Genomic DNA, 23052 nt, shown 5'->3' with positions numbered 1-23052 from the left:
TCTCAAAAAAATAAAATAAAATAAAAAAATACACATGCTGATAAATATTCTTATAAGATACAGGACATGAGTAGTAAAATGCCATGATGTCAGCAATCCTGTTGCAAATAGTTCAGCAAAAGGAAAACATGCATAGACAAAGAGAAGGGAAGGGAAGGGAAGGGAAGGGAAGGGAAGGGAAAGGAAGGAGGGTGGGAGGGAAGAAGGGTGGCAGAAAGGAAGGGAGGGAGAAAGGAAGGCAGGGAGGAGAGAGGAGCCTCAGGGCCCTTCTTTCTAGGGCCATATCAATAAATTGTGGCAGTGATTGTTTCATTGTCTTGAAAAATAACTCATTTAATAAAACACTTCATTTCTAAGGACAAAAGAAACCAGAAATTTTCTGCCTTGCATGCTGCTCTTAACTCCCTGGGACTTTGGGACTCAAGAGCCACTTAAGCCAGGAGACCAGGACTTGGGCGTGAGCAGGGCAGTGATTTGGATCCAGGACACCACAGTGGATTGAGACCCTTAGTGAAACAGGTGGTGGGAAATGCATCTAACCACTAAAATGGGGGCCCACAGGGACACGTGGCTCTCTAAGCCCCCCACACTCGGTGATGGGAGTTGGGAACGGGGTGATCTTCCCTTAGTGAGTCAATAACCACAGACCTGTCCCAAGGAGAGTCTGGCATTTGAGGTAATGTTTCCTGTTTAGTCCAGGAAATCGCAATTCAAGAAATAAATTTATTTAATTCTTCTTCGGAGAAACACAACACAACACAGGCCTTCCGGAATCCCTACATACTAAGGCCAGTAAAATGTAAGCTCACAATTCATGATTATAAAACCATGAGAAGCTAAGCCAGACCAATGTAGGCTTAGCTTTAAAGAGATGAGAGAAAAATAACAGCAGCCTGGAACCTCACATCCAGTGAAAATACATTTCAGCAACTGAGGCAAAAATGTCAAACAGAAACAGAAATGTCATCAGTCAACAGAAACTGACAATTTATCAGCCACGGATCCTCACCAGACTAACTTCAAAAGATGCCTTCAGAAAAAAAAAGTTATTCCAGAAGTCTCTGTGAGCTTACATTTTACTAGCTTAAAACGAAGGCCTTCTGGAAGGCAAGAAGGCATAGTGATACACACATGGGCAAGTCTAAACAAATATTGACTGTATAAAATAATGACAATGTGAGTAAAATAAAACCAATACTTCAGAGGGAGGGTGATTCTGCCACACTGATTGCAAAGACTGACCCAATTCTCCATCCCTGTCTGGGTCCACACTCGTTGCAATGTGATCTTCTAGCCCCTTAAATCAGGAGCTGGAGTTGATTTTCTCCCCACCTAGGCTGGCTTGTGACTCTGGCTTATAGAATGTGATCAAGGTGGCAGTGTACGAGTTTGGAGTGGAAGCCTCCAAAAGGCTGGCACGCTTCAGCGCTCTTGAACTCCTGCCACCAGGAGGGCATGCCTGAGTTAGCTAGGCTGCTAGAAAAAAAGATCCAAGGCCATCACAGGGCAGCCAGCCACAGCTGATCCATCACCTTGCTGCAGACACATAACTGAGCCCAGCCTGAATGGGAGAGGGAGCACTATCAAGCTGACCGTTAGATTCATGAGGAGTTATGCATGGCTATCATTTCGTACCATTACATTTTAGAATATTTGCTTGCACCAAGAGCTAACCCATACCGAAATGACTGATGCTAAATCATTCTAAGGTCCTTTATTTCATTGTAGGAACAATAAAGAAATTGATTTAGAGTCTTAAATATGCTTTAAGCTAATTTAGCTTGTTAAAGTATTAATAATAGCTGAGGCACAAGAACTGTTTGAACCCAGGAAGTGGAGGTTACAGTGAGACAAGATCGTGCCACTGCTCTCCAGCCTGGGTGAGAGAATGAGACTCTCTCTCTCTCTCTCTCTCTCTCTCTCTCTCTCTCTTTATATATATATATATATATATATATAGACTAGGTGTGGTGGCTCACACCTGTAATCTCAGCACTTTGGGAGGCCAAGGTGAGTGAATCACTTGAGGCCAGGAGTTCAAGACCAGCCTGGGCAACAAGGTGAGCCATCTCACAAAAATTTTAAAAATAGGCTGGGTATGATGGTGTGCACCTGCAGTTCTAGCTACTTGGGAGCCTGAGGCAGGAGAATCACTTGAGCCCAGGAGTTTGAGGCTGCAGTGAGCTATGATGGTGCCATTGCACTCTAGCCTGAGCATCAGAGCAAGACCCTGTCTCTTAAATTAAGATATTAAAAATAACCATTACAAATAATAGAAATAGAATGATATGGTTTGGATTTGTGTCCCTGCCCAAATCTCATGTCAACCATAATCCCCAACATTCGAGGAGAGGCCAGTGGGAGGCGATTGGATCATGGGGGTGGAATTCCCCCTGCTTTTCTCATGATAGTGAGTGAGTTCTCACAAGATCTGGTTGTTTAAAAGTGTGTAGCACCTTCCCCTTCACTCTCTTCCTCCTGCTCTGGCTGTGTAACTCATGCCTCCTTCCTCTTCACCTTCCACCATGACATTACAGCTCAATATCCCTGATGTATTCATTGATCAGGATTTATTGAGGAATTGATGCAAAATCCCTTTTAAAAAGTACTAGCAAACCAAATTCAACAGCACAATAAAAAATTATAGTTCAACCATTGTGGAAGACAGTGTGGCGATTCCTCAAGGATCTAGAACTAGAAATACCATTTGACCCAGCCATTCCTTTACTGGGTATATACCCAAAGGATTATAAATCATGCTGCTATAAAGACACATGCACAGGTATGTTTACTGCGACACTACTCACAATAGCAAAGACTTGGAACCAACCCAAATGTCCATCAATGACAGAGTGGATTAAGAAAATGTGGCACATATACACCATGGAATACTATGCAGCCATAAAAAAGGATGAGTTCATGTCCTTTGTAGGGACATGGATGAAGCTGGAAACCATCATCAAACTATTGCAAGGACAGAAAACCAAATACTGCATGTTCTCACTCATAGGTGGGAATTGAACAATGAGAACACTCGGATATAGGGCGGAGAACATCACACACTGGGGCCTGTTGTGGGGAGGGAGGCTAGGGGAGGGACAGCATTAGGAGATATACCTAATGTAAATGACGAGTTAATGGGTACAGTACACCAACATGGNCACTATTCACAATAGCAAAGACTTGGAACCAACCCAAATGTCCATCAATGACAGACTGGATTAAGAAAATGTGGCACATATACACCATGGAATACTATGCAGCCATAAAAAAGGATGAGTTCGTGTCCTTTGTAGGGACATGGATGAAGCTGGAAACCATCATCAAACTATTGCAAGGACAGAAAACCAAATACTGCATGTTCTCACTCATAGGTGGGAATTGAACAATGAGAACACTCGGATATAGGGCGGAGAACATCACACACTGGGGCCTGTTGTGGGGAGGGAGGCTAGGGGAGGGACAGCATTAGGAGATATACCTAATGTAAATGACGAGTTAATGGGTACAGTACACCAACATGGCACATGTATACATATGTAACAAACCTGCATGTTGTGCACATGTACCCTAGAACTTAAAGTATAATTTTAAAAAATGAAAGTTATATAAAAATAAATAAATAAATAAAAATTATAGACCATGACCAAGTGGGATTTATCCATGAAATGCAAGGATGTTTTATATATGAAAATGAACCAATGCAATAAACCATATTAACAGAATGAAAAACAAAAAAATCACACGGCTATCTCAACTGATGCAGAAAAAGCATTTGACAATATTTAACACCCTTTCATGATTTTAAAGAACCACTCAACAAACTAAAAATAGAAGGAAATTACCTCAACATAACAAAGGCCATATATAAAAAGTCCATAGCTAATAACACGCTCAACGGTGAGAAACTGAAAGCTTTTCCTCCAAGATAGGAACAAGCCCACTCTCACATCTTCTATTCAACATAGTACTAGAGGTCTTAGTAAGAGTAATTAAGCGATAACTTGGAAAGGAAAAAATAAAATTATCTGCAGATGACCTGATCTTAAATGTAGCCCTAGATTTCAAAGGATGTCATGAACAGCCTGGGGCAGAGACTTGTTACAGGGGTGGAGCCACTGTAGAGAGACCCTACTAGGACAATGCCCAGTGGAACTGTGGGGTCAGAGCCACTGCACAGAGTCCCCCACTAGGCCTAGAGAAGCTATGGAGGCAGGGCCATTCCCAAGACCCCAGAACTGTAGAGCTACCAGTGTGTAACACCAGTCTGGGAGAGCTGCAGGCACAAGATTTCAACCCATGAGAGCTTCTGTGTGGACTGAGCCCAGGAAAGCCACAGGGTGGACCTGATTAGGATCTCCTCTCTTTTCTGTCTCTCCTTTTGGAACGCAAATGTCTATCCTATGACTGGCTCACCACTCTATTTCAGAAGCACATAACTTGTTTAATTTCACAGGCTCAGAGCTGGAAATGTGCCTTAGGATGAATAGTGATTTGAGTCTCATCCATATCTGATTTCAGATGAGACTCTTGGGCTTTGGAATTTGGAGTTGATTCTGAAATCAGTGAGGACTTTTGGGGATATTGGGATGGAATGAATGTATTTTGTATGTGAAAAGGACAAAAGTTTTGGGGAGCCAGGGGTGGAATGCTATGGTTTGAATGTTTACCCCCTCCAAAACTCATGTTGAAATTTAATTGCCGGTGTTAAGAGTTTAAAGAGGCAGGACCTTTTAAGAGGTGATTAAGCCATGAGGGCTTCACCCTTGTGGGTGCAATTAGTGCCATTACAAAAGCATGAGTTCAGTCTCCTCTTCCACATTCCATCATGGGATGACGCTGCAAGGAGGGCCTCATCCAATGTTGGCCCCTTGACCTCGAACTTTCCTGCCTCCAGAACTGTGAGGCAATAAATTTTCCACCCTTAAAAATTACCATCTGTGGTATTCTGTTATGGCAGCACAAAACAAACGAAGACAATGGTTGAGAGGGTAAATTTTATGTTATGTGTTTTTTAACACAATAAAAAAAGTACTATCACATTTGAGATTTTTTTAAAAAAGGAAAGAATGTTTTTAAAATAAATGAAGCACTAATATATTCCATAACATAAACCTTATGAAAACATTATGGTAAGTGAAAAAAGCCAATCACAAAGACCATGTCTTAGCCCCTTTTGTGCTGCTATGACAGAATGCTATACTGGGTAATTTATAATGAATAGAAATTTATTTCCTCACAGTTCTAGAGCTTGGGAAGTCCAAAATCAAGGAGCTGGTGTCTGTTGAGGGGCTTCTTGCTGTACCATTCCATAGCCAAAGGGCAAAGAGAGGGCAAAGGGCAGAGAGGGCAATAGAGGAACAAGGGGGAGCCAAACTTGTTCTTTTGTAAGGAACCCACTCCTGTGACAACAGACCCACTCTCACAATAGCATTAATCCATTTGTGATGGTGCTGCCCCCATAATCCACTGACCTCCCATTAGGCCCTACCTCCCAGAACTACCTCACTAGGGATCAAGTGGCCAACACATGAACTTTAGGGGACACATTCTGATATGGTTTGGGTCTGTGGCCCTGCCCAAATCTCATGTCAAATTGTAATCCTCAATGTTGGAGGTGGGACCTGATTGGAGGTGATTAGATCATGGGGGCAGATTTCCCTCTTTGGTGCTCTTCTTGTGAGAAGAGTTCTCACGAGATCTGGTTGTTTAAAAGTGTGTGGCACCTTCCCCCGTCTCCTGCTCTGGCCATGTAAGATGAGCCTGTTTTCCCTTTGCCTTCCACCATGATTATAAGCTTCCTAAGGCCTCTCCAGCCATGCCTCCTGTACAGCCTACGGAACTGTGAGCCAATTAAACCTCTTTTCCTTATAACTTAGTTTCAGGTTATTGATAGTGGTGTGAAAACAGGCTAATCCACATTCAAACCACACCAGATCATATACTGTATAATGACTGTATGATTCCGTTTATCTGAAATGTCTAGAACAGGCAAATCTACACACATAGAAAGTGTATTCATGGTTGCCTAGTGCTGGGGAGAATAGAGGAGTTGGGAGTTATCTTAGTCTGTTCCAGCTGCCATAACAAATGTACCACACACTGAGTAGCTGATAAACAACAATAAATGATTTCTTAGAGTTCTGGAGGCTGGGAAGTCCAAGATCAAGGCACCAGCACAATGAAATTTGAGTGAGAACCCACTTTCTAGCTCACAGATGACTGTCTTTTCATTGTGTCCTCACAAGGGAGAAGGAGTGAGTGACCTGTTTGTGGCCACTTTCATAAGAGCACTGCGCTCATTTATCAGGGCTACGCCCTCTTGACCTACTCACTTCTCAAAGGCCCCATCTCCTAATACCATCAGCCTAGGGGTTAGGATTGCAACTTAGGAATTTTGAGGGTACACAAACATACAGATCATAGCAGAGGTTATAGCTAAAAGTTTCATTTTAGAGGTGATAACGGTCTAAAATTTATTGTGGTGATGGTTGTACAACTCTGTGAATACACACACACTGAACTGTACGTTTTAAATGGGTGAATTTTATGGAATGTAAACTATATCTCAATAAATCTGTGGTGGGGCAGAGTGGCTCATGCTTGTATTTCCAGCACTTTGGGAGGCCAAGGTGGGCAGATTGCTTGAACTCGTGAGTTCAAGACCAGCCTGGCCAACATGGTGAAACCCCATTTCTACAAAAGATGCAAAATAATTTAGCTGGGTGTGGTGGTGCATGCCTGTAATCCAGCTACTCGAGAGGCTGAAGTGGAAGGATTGCTTGAGTCCAGGAGGTTGAGGCTGCAATGAGCCAAAAATCACACCACCACTGTACTCCAGCCTGGGTAAGAGTGAGACCTTGTTTCAAACCTCCTCCCCTCCCTCCAAAAAAACCCCAATATTATCTGTTATAAAGTATTCTTATGTTTAAAGAAAGTTGCTACATAATCAGAAAACATTCAAATCACCAGAGATTTGACAATTCTTAACCTGTATTCAGATAACAACCGAGTGTCAAAATACATAAAGTAAAACTTGACATAATATATAGACAAATATATGACAGTGGAAGCATATAAATTAGAAAAAGAATAAATTTGAAGGGCTTACATTACCTGATTTTGAGATTTACTACAAAGCTACAGTAATCAAGATAATGTGTGGTTTTGGCAAAGGGATGGACACATAGATCAATGGAATAGAATAGAAAACTGAGAAACAGAGCCACTTAAACACGAGCAATCAATTGTTGACAAAAGGGCAAAGGCAATTCAATGGAGAAACAATGTTTTCCACAAATGATGCTGAAACAGTTGGATAACCACATGTAAAAACAACGAGCCTAGACCTTTAACACATTATATAAAAATGTGAAAATTTTCACAATATGAAAACATTACCATTAAGCTAGTAGAAGAAAATTTCCTAAACATTAGTTCGGGATGGGTTCTTAAATATGACACCAAAGTATGGTCCATAAAAGGAAAACTGGACTTCATTAAACTTTAAAACCTTTGCTTTATAAAAGACACTGAAATAAAATTGAATAAAAGAGAATAAAAGACAAGCCACAAACTACAAAAATAAAACTAGGAAAACAAACAATAGAATTCTTTTAAAATGGCAAAAGATTTGAACACTTCAAAAAGATACACAGATGGACAAAAGCACATGAAAAGATGCTCAACATCATTAGTCATTAAGGAAATACAAACTGAAGCCACAATGAGATACCACTACACATCTACTAGAATGGATAAAATAAAAACAATGAGAATTACCAGGTGTTGGCAAATTATGGAGCAACCACATCTTCATACATTGCTGGTGGGAAAACAAATTTAACCAATCACTCTGGAAAAGGTTGGCCCTGTGTTACAAAGGTAAACATATACTCACCATATGACCTAACCATTTCACTCCAATATTTACCGTACAGATACGAAAATTTATGTTCATACAAAAACCTAATGTTTGTAACAGTTTTATTCATAATCACCAAAAATTATAAACAACCTAAATGTGTTTCAGTGGGTTAATGGCTAAGAATACTGTAGCACCTAACGTGGAAAACTACTCAGCAATAAAAATTAATAAACAACAAAACACTGATGAAAATCAAAGCCTTTATACTCAATGCGGGGTGGGGAGCCACTCTTTAAAAAAAGCAGCACAAGGGGAATTTGTTGGTGCAGTGGAATTGTTCTGTACCCTTTGTGGTGATGGTTACACAAGTCTACATAGGTTGTTTTAAGACAGAACTGTGGAAGGAAGGAAGGAACAGGGAGAAAGAAAGAGAAAGGGGTGAAAGGAGAAGGAGGAAGATGGGAAGAAGGAGAGAGAGAGGGAGGAGGAAAAGGAGGAACTATTATAACCACACACACAATTACGGTGGTAGTCACAAGGGCAATATCTTCGTCAAACATAACAAACACCTTTAAGTGGGTGAATTTTATTGTGCACTTTGATAAAAGTTGATTTTTGCAAAAGTTAGAAAAGTCAGTTATTTTAAAAGACTAGTAAAATTGACACATCTCTAGAAACATTACCAATAGAGGATACAAATAAGCAATATTAGGAAAGAAAAAAGGGACATAACTTCAGATAGAAAAGTACGTGAAAATAAAACCATTTTAAACAACTTGATGACCAAAAAGGATACATTCTTAGAAAAACCTACAACTTTCTAGCAGAAATAGTAAATCTAAATAGCCCCTAAAACCAACCAAACCACACACCACAAACACAATAACCCCAGTTTAACAGATGAATGCAACTAAAATTCAAGGGACACAAACTTCCCCAGAGAGAGAGAAAAAAAATCACGAAATTGCATTCCAGGAATCCAAGGATTCTTTAACATCAGAAAATCAATGTACTTTACCACATTAATAGATTAAAAGGAACCACATGGTCATCTCAAAAGATGCAGATTTTAACAGGATCCCAGAAAACTTATTTAAAAAGATAAAAAGTGTCATTCCACTATATTCACAGTTGTTTTTATTGGGCCACCAGTGTGAAGCATACATGATGGATATGTCTTCTAATGACTGTATCATTAATACCTAATAGTTACGTAGCACCTGATAGCTTACAAACCACATTTGCATCCATTTCCTACCTAACTCTAATCATTCTCAAGTAGGCATTAAATTTTAACACATCTATCTATGAGGAAATAGATTTCAAAGGATGAAGGTGACTTGTCCCAAATCTCAGTTATTTTCATTCTTTATTTTGTTGATTCTCTATGATCTCATATCATATGGCAAATGAAAGTGAACAGATAGCCACATGTAGATAATATACAATTGGAAAAAAATCGAAATTCTGAGTCCAGTTCTCCAGTGCTTCTCATATGCTTTTCAAACAAAAATACAAATACAAAAAATTTAACCCTACAGTTTATATTCTTAGTCATATCTATCCTTCTCAAGTTTATAACGTACAATTAAATACTGGTGTTTCCTCAATTTATAAACTATTGTTCCTTCAAAGCTACATGAAGCAGGCTGATAGTTTCTACCTATCAAATTGGCAGCTTATCCTCAGGAATCCAGTGAGCATTTCTTTTAGTACCTATTCCTAACTGGTTACAAATGACCTGTATATACCACAAACCCTATATATACCACAACTTGATGTGTGATTTCAGTGTCAAGCACAAGGATGTCACGGGAAAGGTGGAGCACTACTTTCTCCTACTGCTCTCACTAAGTACGACTAAAAATCTGGGATATTACATACAAAGCAAATATAAGAAAGTTCTAAAAGGTGGAGAGAGAATGGACTGGCTAGGGACCTCAGAACCTGAGGAAGAACACAGCAGTGACTTTCCTGGGTTTTCTTATTGCCTCATCTATCCCAGATTGGGTTCTAGAGAAGCTGACAACCCAGAAATGCCAACAGGCACAGGCACAGACCAAAAAAAAAAAAAAAAAAAAAAAAAAAAAACCCCAAAAAAAATCTGCTTTTTCTAGCCAAAGGACTGGAAAGGCAGTAGCCTAGCAAGACAGAAAATGTTTAGAAAACCACAATCCTACTTAAAAGACCACAGAAGCAAGCTATGGTCCTATCCCCACCAACAAAGGCCTATACTTCCACCGTCACCAGGCCGTAACAAGGCTCTCAGTCCTCCACCTTTAGCCTGGGGTGGTATCAGAGAAAACCAAGTGGGCAGATAGATTTCTAAAACCCACCCCTCCCCACACATCACCCTGGCAGTGTCCCCCCTACTCAGAGCCATCTCTCTTCTTTCTTACTGCTGTGGTCTCAGTGGAAGCCAAGTGGGGGGTCAAGACTTATACCAATTCCCAATAGTAATGATGTCACCCTCAACCCCACACCATGCTGTCAATCGAGGCCACGTAAATAGCAGTAACAAGGCATTCCTGATCTTCCCTGGCCAGTGCGGTGTCAGCGGAGGCCTAGTGGGGAGCTGTAAATCCCACCCTTGCCCAGCAGTAGTGAGGACCCCTGCCCCAGGAGTCATTAGAGGCCAATGGTGAACCTGGACTTCCAACCAACTTAAAGAATTGAGGCACCACCCCCCGCAACACTTTCTCCACCACAGTGGTATCAGAGGAGGCCTGCCAATGCAGAAGACTTCAATAGGATACCAAGTCTCACACCAAAATACTCCAAATGTCCAGCCTTCAACTGAAAATCACTCATCACACCAAGAACCGAGAAAATCTCAACTTAAATGAGAAAATAACCCAAAGATGTCAATACTAAGATGACACAGATGTTAGGATAACCTGCAAGGATTTGAGAGCAGCCATCACAAAAACGCCTCAATGAGTAATTACAAACATGCTTAATACAAACAAAATAAGCAAAGAAAGGCTCTCAGCAAGGAAACAGAGCAAAGAATCAAACGCAACTAAAAAGTACAATAACTGAAATAAAATTCAAGGATGGTCTCAACAGCAGAATCAAAACAACAGAGGGAAGATCTAGTGAACTGGAAGACAGAACAACAGAAAATAATCTGGAGAGAGAAAACTGTGATGAACTATGTCCCCCCACCCCAATTCATTATGTTGACACCCTAACCCTCAATGTGACTATATTTGGAGATAGGTTCTGAGGAAGCAATTAAGGTTAAAAGAGACCTGAAAGGTGGGGTCCCAATCCAATTTCTCTCCACACCTGTGCACTGAGAACAGGTCATGTGAGAACACAGTGAGAGTGCAACCATCTACAAGCCAGGAACTGAACGCTGTTGGATCCTGATTTTAGACTTAACAACCTCCAGGACTTTGAGAAATAAATTTCTGTGGTTTGAGCCGCCCAGTCTATGGATGTTTGTTATGGCCGACCAAGCAGATTGAGATTCTGGTACCCAGAAGGCGGATGCTGCTGTAACATATGCCTCAAAATGTGGAGGCAGCTTTGGACAGGGTGATGGGTAGAGGCCAAGAGTTTTGAGGTACATGCTAGAGATGCGGATATTAAAGGCCACTCTGGCAAGGCCTCAGATAGCAATGAGGTACATATTATTACAACCGGAAAAAAAAAAAGGTGGCTCTTGTCATAAAGTGGCAAAAAACTTATCTGAACTGTTGTAGTGTTTTCTGAAAGGCAGAACTTGAGAGTGATGAAACTGTTTATTTAGCAGATTTCTAAGCAAAGTACTGAAGGTGCAGCTTGGGTCCCCTTAGTGCTTGTAGTAAAATGTGAGAGGAGAGGGATTAAGTGAAGAAGGAACTGTTGAGAAACAAGGAAGCACAATTAAAGAAATGTGAAAATTCCATTCGTATCACAAAAATATGAGAAACTTTGCTATGAAGAAAACACTAAGCGTGTGGCTTAAAAACTATTTCAACCATTTGATAAATAGATCAAATGGGTTTAGCAGCCCCAGGAGAAGCCAGGAATATAGATGGGATTATAACAGCAGAAACACAGCCACCTGGCACTAAACGGGACAGAAAAACAAGAAAGTAAAATGAAGGCAGGCTTTAGGACTTTTTAGATCCTATAGAACCAGACTAGAGAGCCATTTGTCTATGAAGAGGTGTTATCCTTCAAGAAAAGAGAATGACCCTGAAAAGAATTCAGAGACCACTGGGGATGCCTCCTGTTCAAAGGGTGGAACCATCACCCTGGTTTCAACAGAACAGAAAGCCTCCAACTGAAGCCTTACGGGCAGAATTGCCCAGCAAAGGCTTGGGCGAGGGGCTACCTGGCAGTACCAGAGATAGGACCTCTACCCCAGTGGGTCCGGGAGGCACTGAGCAAAAGAGGATTATTCTCATAAGAACTGACAAAACACAAGACCTAATGGAATTTGCCTTGCTAAGTTTTGGACTTGCTCAAGACATATCCCTCCTCCTACTTTCCTATTTCTCCCTCTGTGGAATGGGAATGCCTACATTATGTCCAGACCACAAATGTATTTTGGAAGCACACAACTTGTTTGGTTTCACAGGTTCACAGCTGGAGAGTAATTGTGCCTCAGGATGAACTGTACCTTGAGTCTTACCCGTATCTGATTTAGGTGATAATTTACTTGAAGGTCTGGACTTTAGAGCTAATGCTAGAATGAGTTAGGGCTTTTGGGGCTGTTGGAGTGGAATAAATGTATTCCGCACACAAGGACATAAATTCGGTGGGGGCTGGGGTGGAACGTTATGGACTAAATGTATCCCCTCTTCCCCAAAATTACGTTGAAGTCCTAATCCCCAATGTGAATTTATTTGGAGACAGGGTTTTCAGGGGGGTAATTAGGGTTAAATGAGGTAATAAGGGCAGAGTCCTAATCTGTTAGAACTGGTGGACTGATAAGAAGAGGGAGCTATTTCTCTCTCCCTCTCCCAACTGGCCCATCTGCTTGCACTACGGACATGAGAAGACACAGTGAGAAGGCAGCCATCTGTAAGCCAGGAAGAAAGCCCTGCTTAGAAGCAGAGTCAGCAGGCACCTTGATCTTGGACTTCCCAGCCTTCAGAACCGTTAGAATTACGTATTTTTTTGAGTCACCTGGTCAGTCTTTGCTATCTTGTTATGGCAGATTGAGTAGATTCAGACAAAAATCATCAAGAAAAAATGAACAGAGCCTCAGGAACTTGTGAGACTACAACCAAAGAGCTCACATTTCTTTCATTAGAGTCCGAGGAGAAAAGACGTAGAAGATGGGGGCTAAAATGTATTTAAAGAGATGAGGGCTGAACATCTACCAAATTTGGCAAAAGACATAAACCTACACATTGAAGAAGCTAAGCAAACCCAATAGGGTAAACTAAAAGAAATTCACACCAAGATACATCACAGTACAACTTCCTAAAATTAAAAACTCTGCACTCAAAATAATGTGTCCAATAATCTTCAAAGTTTCAATGAAAAAAATATATATAAAAAATGCCACCTGCCTCTACCCAAGAGTAAAATGGTAAAAGGTATTTCAAAGTCTTTTCCAGCTTTTCATAATCTAACATGCAGTGTCAGTGCAAATCTACAACTAAACTTTACTATAAGCTATACAAAATCTAAGGTACAAACTAGATACAACTGAGGTAAATCTTTGTAAATAAGCACATTCTCAGGTAACTCAGATACCTTAAAACAGTTTGAACGCATCAAAGTTCTCTTCTGTACTCAATTTTCTAAGCTGTGGTTCTCGACCCTTGGAAATTAACATGATTTAGTAGGCGATGTCTCAGTAAGCAAGGTCTAAAAGACAGAAAGTGCAGACGCAAACACCCTGCATTACCCTGCAGCCAACAGTCCTTAGCTGCCCTCACAGAAACTTTTCAACAGGACAACTATTAAGTCTAATATTTTTCACGGTTGTGAACATTCAGTTGAGTAGTTAACATAATCAACATTTTTTGGGTTCATTCCCGGAGCTCTTTTTTTCCATCCTTTCCCTCTACTTCCTTTGGCTCTTTAAACTTAAGAACGAAGGACAACTTCCCTTCCACCACCACTCCTGACTCTGGACAAACTCATTGTGAATTCTCAATCTCTTATTTCTACCCACGCAACTTCCCTAAAAGTATAACTTATCTCTTTAAAACTTATATTCTTAGTATTATGAAAATATCTAGCACAGTCAAGATGTCCCCTTTCCACCACAGCATACCCCATTTCTCTCCCAAGGATATGGGAATTTACATACACGTTAGGGTGTTACAAACAATTTCCCTCTTTCCTGAGGGAAATTCAGTGTCCTCTGCCAGAACACTTTTAAAAAGGTAAAACTATACTTTCAGTCTAATCATGCTACAACCCATATCAGCAGTGACTTCTCAATCACTTTTTTGCAACACCATCTTAAATTTCTTTGTAGATCCCCATGGCAAGCACGGTAAATGCTCAATAAGTATGCTCTGAATGTACCACATGTACATGGTCTTTATCCAGTATGAATTCTCTTGTGTTGGCCAAAGGTTAAATGCTCACTAAAAGCTTGGACATATTTCTTGGTTTTCACTCCAGCATGAGTTTTCTGATGTTGACAGAGGGATGAGCTCTGGCTGAAGGCCTTCCCACATTCCTTACACTTGTAGGGCTTTTCTCCAGTGTGAGTTTTCTGATGCTTTGTAAGAGACGAGCTCTGGCTGAATGCTTTTCCACAATCTTTACATTTGTAAGGTTTCTCTCCAGTGTGTGTTCTCTGATGACGAATAAGGGCTGAGCGATCACTGAAGGCTTTGGCACAATCATTGCATTTATAGGGTTTCTCCCCAGTGTGAGTTCTCTGGTGCTGAGTCAGGGCTGAGCAGTAGCCAAAGGCTTTCCCACATTCGTTACACTCATAAGGCCGCTCCCCAGTATGAGTTCTCTGGTGCTGAATAAGACCTGACCGATCACTAAAGGCTTTGCCACATTCGTTACACTTATAGGGTTTCTCTCCAGTGTGAATGACCTGATGCTGGGTAAGGAATGTGCTTTGGCTGAAGGCCTTCCCACATTCATTACACTCATAAGGTTTCTCTCCAGTATGAATTCGCTGATGTTGAGTGAGGTATGAACTCTGATTAAAGGCCTTCCCGCATTCATTGCATTCATAGGGTTTTTCTCCAGTATGAATGATGTGATGCCGAATAAGGGCTGAGCGGTGACTGAAGGCTTTCCCACACTCATGGCATTCGTAGGGTTTCTCTCCAGTATGAATTCTCTGGTGCAGAGTAAGGTGTATGCTCTGGCTAAAGGCTTTCCCACATTCCTTACATTCATAGGGTTTTTCTCCGGTGTGAATTCTCTGATGTAAGACAAAAGCTGAGTAGTAACTGAAGGCTTTCTCACACTCACTGCATTTCCAAGGTTTCTTTCCTGCACAAATTCTCTCGTGCCTAATTATTTCTGAATTTTGTTTTAAGTTATTTTTAAATGACTCACAATGATGTAGTCTCTCTCCCTGCTGCTGAACAAGTAAGGACCTCCGAGTGCAATTTCTTCTAAATTCATCAAATTGGTAACTTCTCTCCCTAGAAGATTTCTGAGTGACATCCTCTTGTATTAAGTGTTTCTCATGGTTTTCCTGCTGACTCTCTAAAGAATCCTCACATTCACTAGAACCTTCCTCTGAAAATCTTACAATTAACACCCCAGGGGCCGATTCTTCTTCAGAAATATCCTTCTCTGGAGTTAGCTCCTTCCCTTCTGGTATTGTTTCCCAGTCTGAAATAAGCAAAAATACACACGTGTATCATTTCCTACACTGAGAGAAAAATAACTGCTGGGGTAGGAAATTAATGAGACATGTTTAAGAATATTTACAGGGAACACATGAACTTGAAAGCTCTCAAAAATAGTCTTGCAATCTTGGGAGAACACAAGAAAAAAAGATGACTGGACAAAGAAGTACAGCTGCGTAAAAGGAGAGTGTGTACAGGTACTCAACGTTCCCCTATGCAGCAGGATAGGAAATAACGAAAAATAACAGAATGAGACTAACAAGAGGTGATCTGGAGAAATAGCAGATTTTTTTTTAAAGGACTTAGAGGAGACAGGGCTAGGATCAGAGAAAGATGGTCTTCCAAAGACTCACTGTACCCATCTGACCAGAGCCTTACCATTTCATGCCTCGAGAATGACCATCCTTAGCTAATCTCCTTGCCACCAATCCTTTCCTACTCCAATATGTCCCAACCACAGCTAAAAGACTAATTGCTGAAAACCATCTCCCTTTCACAAAAATCTGTTGCTTCTACTGTCTCAAGATGAGACACAAATTCTAGAAGCTAGCATTCAACATGGTCCAGGTCTACAAACTCAAATGAGCACAAAGCTTATTAACTGGAAAGCAACTAATCACCTCTGATTGCTTACCATCACCCTAGACCCAGCAAACTGGAAAGAGTAAAACAGAACCAAGAAGAAAGAAAAAAGAGAGAAAAGAAAGAAAGAGAAAAACAGCAGTGTGTTGGGAGAGGAAGGTTGAAACTCCATGTGTTCAGATTCGTCCCCAACCTCTCATGATACCTGCCCCAAGTTCCTGGTCTTCCTAGTAAGAATTTGAGGGGGAAAAGCTTCATTGCTAAAAATGTTTAAATCCTTGCAAGCTTAAACGGTCTTTAATATCCATTCCAATCATGTCTCTACATGAAATAAATTAATACAATACAGTGTTCTCAACTAGTATACTCAGGGACGTGCCTGGGATTTTAAAGGACAAATAGGTAGAATAGGTTAAAGGCAAATGGACTTCCAGCTAAGGGGAGTGGAAAAATTAAAGCCCCAAATGTTCATGAAGAACACAGGGTTAGTGGAGGACAGTGAGGGACTTGCCTATCTGATGTTAAGAGTTCAAAATGAATAACAGAGAAGCCAGAAAAGTTAGACAGGTAGACTAACAACGGCTTTGAAAGCAGGGAGAGGAATACAGAACTGGCAGAGGAAGCAACTCATTGGGGCATCTAGCAGTATTATGCTGCCTCAATTTTACAAGGATAAGAGTAAAGAAAGTATAATTAACCAATAGTCTATTGCAGTAATCCAGTTTGACAGAAGTAACAGGGTCAAATCCATAACATCTTTCAAAAAAGTTATGAGGACTTAATAGCTATCATTTGCTTAGCATATAGCCAGGTACTGCTTAAAACATTTCTCTTGGATTATTTCCTTTGATCGTCACCACAACAGTATAAGCTCTGTGCTGTCACTATCCCCATTTCAACATTGGGGAAATTTAAGTCACAGAGAACATAAGTCACCTGTTAAAGGTCACAAAGCTAATGAGTACCTAAGATCGGGTTTAAACCAAGGAGCTTAGTTCCGAAGTCTGCAGTCTTAACCATCATGCCATGCCGCCTCTGCTTAGACAGAGAAGGTGGCAAGGGAAAACCCAGAGATGAATTTACAGTCATTGATCTGAGACTCAAAAATATGGCGTCCGGCAAAGATAAAATGACACGTGGAAAATCCTGCTTTAGAGCCTTGAACCCAAGCAAGTTATTAACAAACATTAAAATGTTGGTTTCATTGCACCTTATTTGGGAAAAAGAATTGGTGTGAAAGAGTAGAAAGTATTTACTTTCTAAAAAATCAAATTATAACTTTATAAACAGATTACCATCCACGAAGCTAGGATGTGGCACAGGGGAGACAGGGACTTCAACTTTTCCATGGGTCTAGCAATACCTGGACAGGCTCCTCCTCCATAAGCATTTCCATTGACAATCTGGTTTTTACGCGCGCTGTTTTCAACACTCACACACCTGGACTGGCTGCTTTCGAAACTTCTCTCTTCAGTTCCTCCTCATGCTCCAACTGAGAGATTACATCAGGTGTGGAAATTGGAAGCCCTATTCATAGGGAAAGAAAAAGGAGTCTGGTAAAGACCTCAGAGTTCATTCCTTGGTCTTCAGGAACACGGTAAGAGAGGGAGAGAGTAAGGTCAGTTCTCCATTTCTTCCTCAACAGTGCTCTCGAGGTAGGAAGACTGATAGGGGGTTGAGTCTCTTATCAATTTCACCTCCCCCTATTTAAAGAATAAGCATCCATTCTCTTAAGAGTTGTTTTCATTAGCACTTTGTCTCCACATCCTTGGTCAAGGAGTAGAGAAGAAGGATGCTACAGGTCTATAAAATAAAGGTGTTTATGTCTAATTCCAGGAGTGTTAAAACTATATCCAGAAACAAAAGGCAGAAATTGCCTGTCTCAGGCCCTACTAGAATTAAGAATCATTGAATATAAGGACCCTGGAGCTCCTAGAAACTGAGGAGGCCAAGGTACCACACTGGGTAGAATCACGGGCACGGGGGGAGCCATCCTTACCCAGCAAGACCAGATTCCTGGGTTTCTCAGGCACATCTCCCTGAGGAGAGTTCAGCTGCCTCCACTGGGTGAGAGCCTCGGCCATATCCCTGATCATCAGTTCCTGAAAAACCAAACACACTGGTGCCCACCAACGAGCCTCCTTATAGAGGCCTCTGAAGAGGGCTAAAGCTGACAGCACAGGAGGAGGAAGACAGGAAGGATAAAAAGAGGACAGACAACATTGCCTTGGCCACCCTTTCCAGTACTAACATTCTCTGGTGAATTTGTAGTCCACAGACTCACTCTTTGCCTCCAGGCAACAGAAATGCATATTACCTGCAAGTAGGAAGGAAAGCACCTTCAATGTAAAACTTGAAGGTATGAACTTCTTAGTTTATTTATCAATAAATTACAGAACTACAGAATTTGCTACTACTGATACAGGAAAAGGGAGAGAAAAATGTAATTATGAATTAAATATTTTCCTTATGGTATAGTTTTTAAAATATATGGGGTTCAAGAAATTGAAGTATTGTTTTCTCCAGTTTTCCTAAGAATGAAATCAGTTCCATATATATTAAAAATTAAGACGTTTCCTACACATCACAGAATATAGACTTATTTGTAAAACAGCATCTGAAGCCCAAAATATTATGAAAGTTCCCAGAGTGTTCTTGTCATTTTTCACGACGACCCTGATCAGTCTGCCCCTGTCGCCCAGCTAGTGGCGTTCTTTCATTTGCTTGAAGCGTGTGTCCTATTCCCTTTGGCCCCTTTACACATCCTGCTTCCTATTCCTGAATATTCTGCCCCCTGCCCCATCCTTTCAGCAACGTGAATCCTTCTCTCCCTTCAGATCTCAGCTCAGGTGTTACTCAAGGGAAGCGTTCCCTGACTCTCCTGTTAGAACACATGTTCCTTCCTTTCCCTTGGGTTGTACACATAGAGGAGACCTTGTGACTAACATCAGCTCCACAGGAGCAGAGGCCAGGTCTATTTTTGTTCACTGAAGCAGCCCTAGTACTTGGCACAGAGTAGAAACTCTGTAAATATTCGTTGAATATTTGAATGAAGAAAGGAAGGAAGGAACAAGAATTAATAGAAACAAGTTTAAATGGGGTGTTCTATAAAAGTGTGCATGGGAACAGAAGTGGGGAGGAGAACAGAAGCATATTAAATACAGAAAACACTCCAGAAGTATTTAGCCTAACCTTCTTCTAGATGACAGGCACAAAGTTTAGTTTGTTTACTAAAATATTGAAATAAGGGAGTAGAGCAGGTAATGCTCTTTTGAGTCTGTTACTGCTGCTAAAACAAATATCTAATAATTTTTCAAATTCTATTTTTTAAATTTCTATGCAACTACAGTTTAACTTAAAGTAAAATAAACCAGTCCTTGGGTTAGCAAATGAATCAGTTTTACGGCTCTTTAAACTACCACTTGGGCCACAGCCCCTTAAATGAATATATATATATATATGAATCCAACGGTTAATTTTGTTTGTATTCAGCTTTCTAATGTATATTTCATAGTCTTTCAAAAATTATTAGTAAAACAATGCACCTAATGACATAAAGTTAAAAGAACCACCTACTCTGAAAATCCTCTGCCCAAAATACACTCTTTAACACTTTAAGTAAGAAATCCCACACATAAGGTCATATGCCTCAGGAGTAATCAGCACAAGTAATATAACATGCACCATCTTCGTTCTGTACAAACAATGCTAACACCAACAGACTAACAGGCTCTCAGACTTCAGTTCCCTAAGAAAACCTCAGCAATCTACTCACTTAAGTGCATGTGCCGGGGTCGGAAGGCACAGGCAGGCCAATCAGACACTGTCAGCAGGTGCTACTGACTTTCTCTCCCCTCATCTCTCTGAACTCGATCTACAAATTCATAGATCAAAATCAATACTGGCATTTTCTCCCATGGTTTTATAAGGATCATCAGTACCTGTATGCTGTTAGGCCTGGTGTGACAGAAACAGAGTCCCAGCACCTGAACCAAAGGGTCTGCCAATCTCCCACTGTCTTGGCCAGATCTTACAGAAGCATCTTTACGAATCTTCTCTCTCCAATCAGCTATGGCATGTTTTGTCCTGCTGGGCCTCTAAAAACCTTCATGGGGCCTCTGGAATAAGACTGAGTGTAGATTGTCCTGGGGTCTGGGTACAACACAGCCAAGCTTCCCTTACCACAGTCTAGGTCACACCACAGCGACTCACACATCCACACATCCTTGAAAGACCTCCAACTCCCTCATCATTTGAAGACTCTTTTCCTATTTTTGGCCAAAGCTGTTCTCTCTTGGAATATTCCCTTATTCTACCCTCCAACTACCCAATCTCTCTTGTTTTTCAAAGTACAGTTTTATCCCACACTTCTCCCAAACAGATGATTTAAAAAAAAAATCTCTTTCAGAGACTTTTATGACTTGTCTGGACCAATCATTTCTACGTTTAAAACATATCTATTTCCTCATGTTTATTTTATTTATGTATCTCTCACTGCCTTAGTAAACTCCACGATGCAGGAGCAAGTGGCTTTTACTTCTTTGCACCTCACCAAGGCCAATTACAGTAGTGAGTGTGTGTGCAGCAAACATTCAGTGGGTAGAGAGAAAGCAACGCTGGGAAGAGAGTTCTGCACAACCCAAGAGCACTTCCTGTGGGGTTCGTCAGTCATCAGTTTATCAGGATGAACCCAGTGGTCTAGGAATCCGGGCTGAGCAATTCTGTAACAATGGAAGGAAACATATCCTTGCTCTGAGAACAGAAGGAAAAAAAAAGAAGAAATCTAAACTTACCTGGGACCCAGGGGTCAGCAGCACAGCAGTCACGTCATTTTCTTTTGGGTTTCCAGCATGGAGAAGGTCTGAGTCCTCAAAAAGTGATCCTAAAAGTGGAGACAGGAGCCATGAAGATTACTCTTTCCTTGCAATAAACTAGCAGGAAGTGCCACACACCAGCTAGTTGTCATCTAAGAAGAGTCAACACTGGGAACCAAAGGACAATCGCATACTATCCTTTAATCAAGACAGCCTTGACCATTGCTGCCTCAGGCTCCTCCTGTTCTCCTCTGCCCTTAAACTCCAGTAGAATGAGCATCTAGACATATAAATTAAACATATTTTTATCTTGCATGTGCTAAGTAGTATTTGTGTGTCCAAGTATTTGTGTGTCCATGCCTCAGTGATTCACCTCTGCTGTATTTCAGGCTCTCAGGATGAACGAAGACTAAATTCTTTTTGAACATTGGCTTTTCAGGTATTGATACAATACCGACTGACTCAGAGAAGTGATGGGTCTTACGGAAAAACCACACCAGCAAAAACAAACCAAGATTGTAAACAAACTCCGTGACTTCTCAAATCCCCGCTTTCCCTTCCTTCCAAAAGGGTCAGACAGTCCCTTCCTACTGCCTTATGGGGCTCCTCTAGGATCAAAAAAGAAGTCATTATCAAAAGCCAAACTTCAGATGTGTTGTTATTTTCCGGTAGGCAAGGGAGGCATCCAGCGCCTACAGACCAGGAGGGCAATGGAAGTGGCGGGCTGTCCCTCAAAACCCCAAGTGAGACCGGCTAGCAGGAAGGGGCTCGTGACGCTACTCCTTCCTGAGCCTGCCCCAGGCTTTCTCCCTTTCTCCCTCTCCAGCGGGCACCAAGGCCCCCTCACTCCCAAATCCTCACCTCTGCCCCCAGGTTCCATGGAGTCTCCTTCCTCCAGCCCGCGCTGGAGGCAACCGCCGCGGGGGAAGGGGCCGGGGGTCCGCCGCTTGGGTATCCCAAGAGGCCCGGAACGCACGCGCTGGCGGCCCGGCGCCCCCACCCGGGGGTCCTCCCGCCACCCTCCTCCCGGGCACTCAGACTAAAAGGGGATGCGCTCAGCCCTCCTCCACCCTGGGTTCAACCTCCGGCCACACTGTCAAGCCGAGCCCGACTACAAAGGCATCTAATCGCGGGCTGCGACGCCTAGCGCCGGCCAACCGTGAGGCCGGACTACCACTCCCAGAATCCTCCGCGGGCGCGGCTGGCGGCCCTCACGCCCAACGCCGCTTCCCAGAGGACCCCGCGGCCTCCTGCCCCTGGGCAGACTTTTTTGGCGCCGCGCGCGCCTGACCGGCCTGGAGGAGCGCTCCCAGCTGGCGAATCCCTGCCTGTGGCTGTCGAAGCGCCGCTCCTCCCTCAGTGCCGACTGTGGGCGGCGGACGCGCCAAACCCCGCCTGACGTGGGACTTTCGCATCCCCGCTACGGTGACGGCGGAAGGCGCGCCCCTGACCCACGTGGGATCCTTCCCGGGCTGCGGTGCCCCCTCGGAGGGGAGGCGCCCGGCGGCATGCCTGCTGCTGCGCCTCCATGCATCGGCCCTTCGCGGCCCGCACAGAGGGGATCTCAGTTTAAAGTAAGCGGGGATGTTTGTTCCATATTGCACCTCGGAATAAAGAAAAATGGAATTTCAATCCCGAAATCACCTCAACCCCAACAACAGCCACGTCTCCAAGAAGAACCAGTAAACTAGTGCTGCTGCCCCGAGGAGCCTGGAGCCTGGAGGTCTTGCAGACTCCCCAGGAGCTCTAGGGGTGGGCGGGTCTTCAGGCTAGTGCGTGTTTTCACTTATCTTCCCACGTTGAAGTGCCAGGTTTCTGTCCAGTTCCGATTCCCAAGAGAAAATCTAATTAGCTATGTGCTTGTTTGGATACAAGCCACAATGTCCAATTGACCTTTCTCCAACAGAATCTCCAATTTTTAGATAGGCTCAAGGCTTCCCAAGGCTTATCATTATTCCTGCCCTTTGCCCTCCCCAGCACCCCCAGCCCCTTGCTGCCTGGAACA

The 23052-nt window shown here is 42.3% G+C and overlaps 1 protein-coding gene across 2 annotated transcripts; it reads right to left on the bottom strand.

Annotated features, from left to right (window-relative positions):
• Positions 1-9964: 9964 nt before the first annotated feature.
• Positions 9965-22286, bottom strand: ZNF892 (zinc finger protein 892). 2 transcript variants are annotated; one of them, XM_017860503.1, is made up of 6 exons: positions 21909-22286; positions 21027-21115; positions 18485-18550; positions 18233-18335; positions 17674-17760; positions 9965-15634 (listed from the first exon to the last, which is right to left on the bottom strand). In XM_017860503.1, exons 1-6 carry the CDS (start codon positions 21925-21927, stop codon positions 14367-14369), a joined length of 1632 nt encoding a protein of 543 aa, XP_017715992.1. In that variant the 5' UTR covers positions 21928-22286; the 3' UTR covers positions 9965-14366. The 2 variants fall into 2 exon arrangements, with proteins under 2 accessions (XP_017715992.1, XP_017715993.1); XM_017860504.1 differs by lacking the exon at positions 18485-18550.
• Positions 22287-23052: the final 766 nt, after the last annotated feature.

Source organism: Rhinopithecus bieti, unplaced genomic scaffold (genome assembly GCF_001698545.2).
Source record: "Rhinopithecus bieti isolate Rb0 unplaced genomic scaffold, ASM169854v2 scaffold_54331, whole genome shotgun sequence".
Classification (NCBI taxonomy): Eukaryota; Metazoa; Chordata; class Mammalia; order Primates; family Cercopithecidae; genus Rhinopithecus; species Rhinopithecus bieti.
This window is presented reverse-complemented; position numbering and strand designations above follow the sequence as displayed.

What these genes read in the sequence shown, in the direction of transcription:
- ZNF892 (XM_017860503.1), bottom strand. An exon ending in CAGGAATCTGGTCTTGCTGG is followed by an intron (nt 17,761 to 18,232) that starts GTAAGGATGGCT and finishes CCCTATGAATAG; the next exon opens with GGCTTCCAATTTCCACACCT. An exon ending in TTCGAAAGCAGCCAGTCCAG is followed by an intron (nt 15,635 to 17,673) that starts GTGTGTGAGTGT and finishes TGCTTATTTCAG; the next exon opens with ACTGGGAAACAATACCAGAA.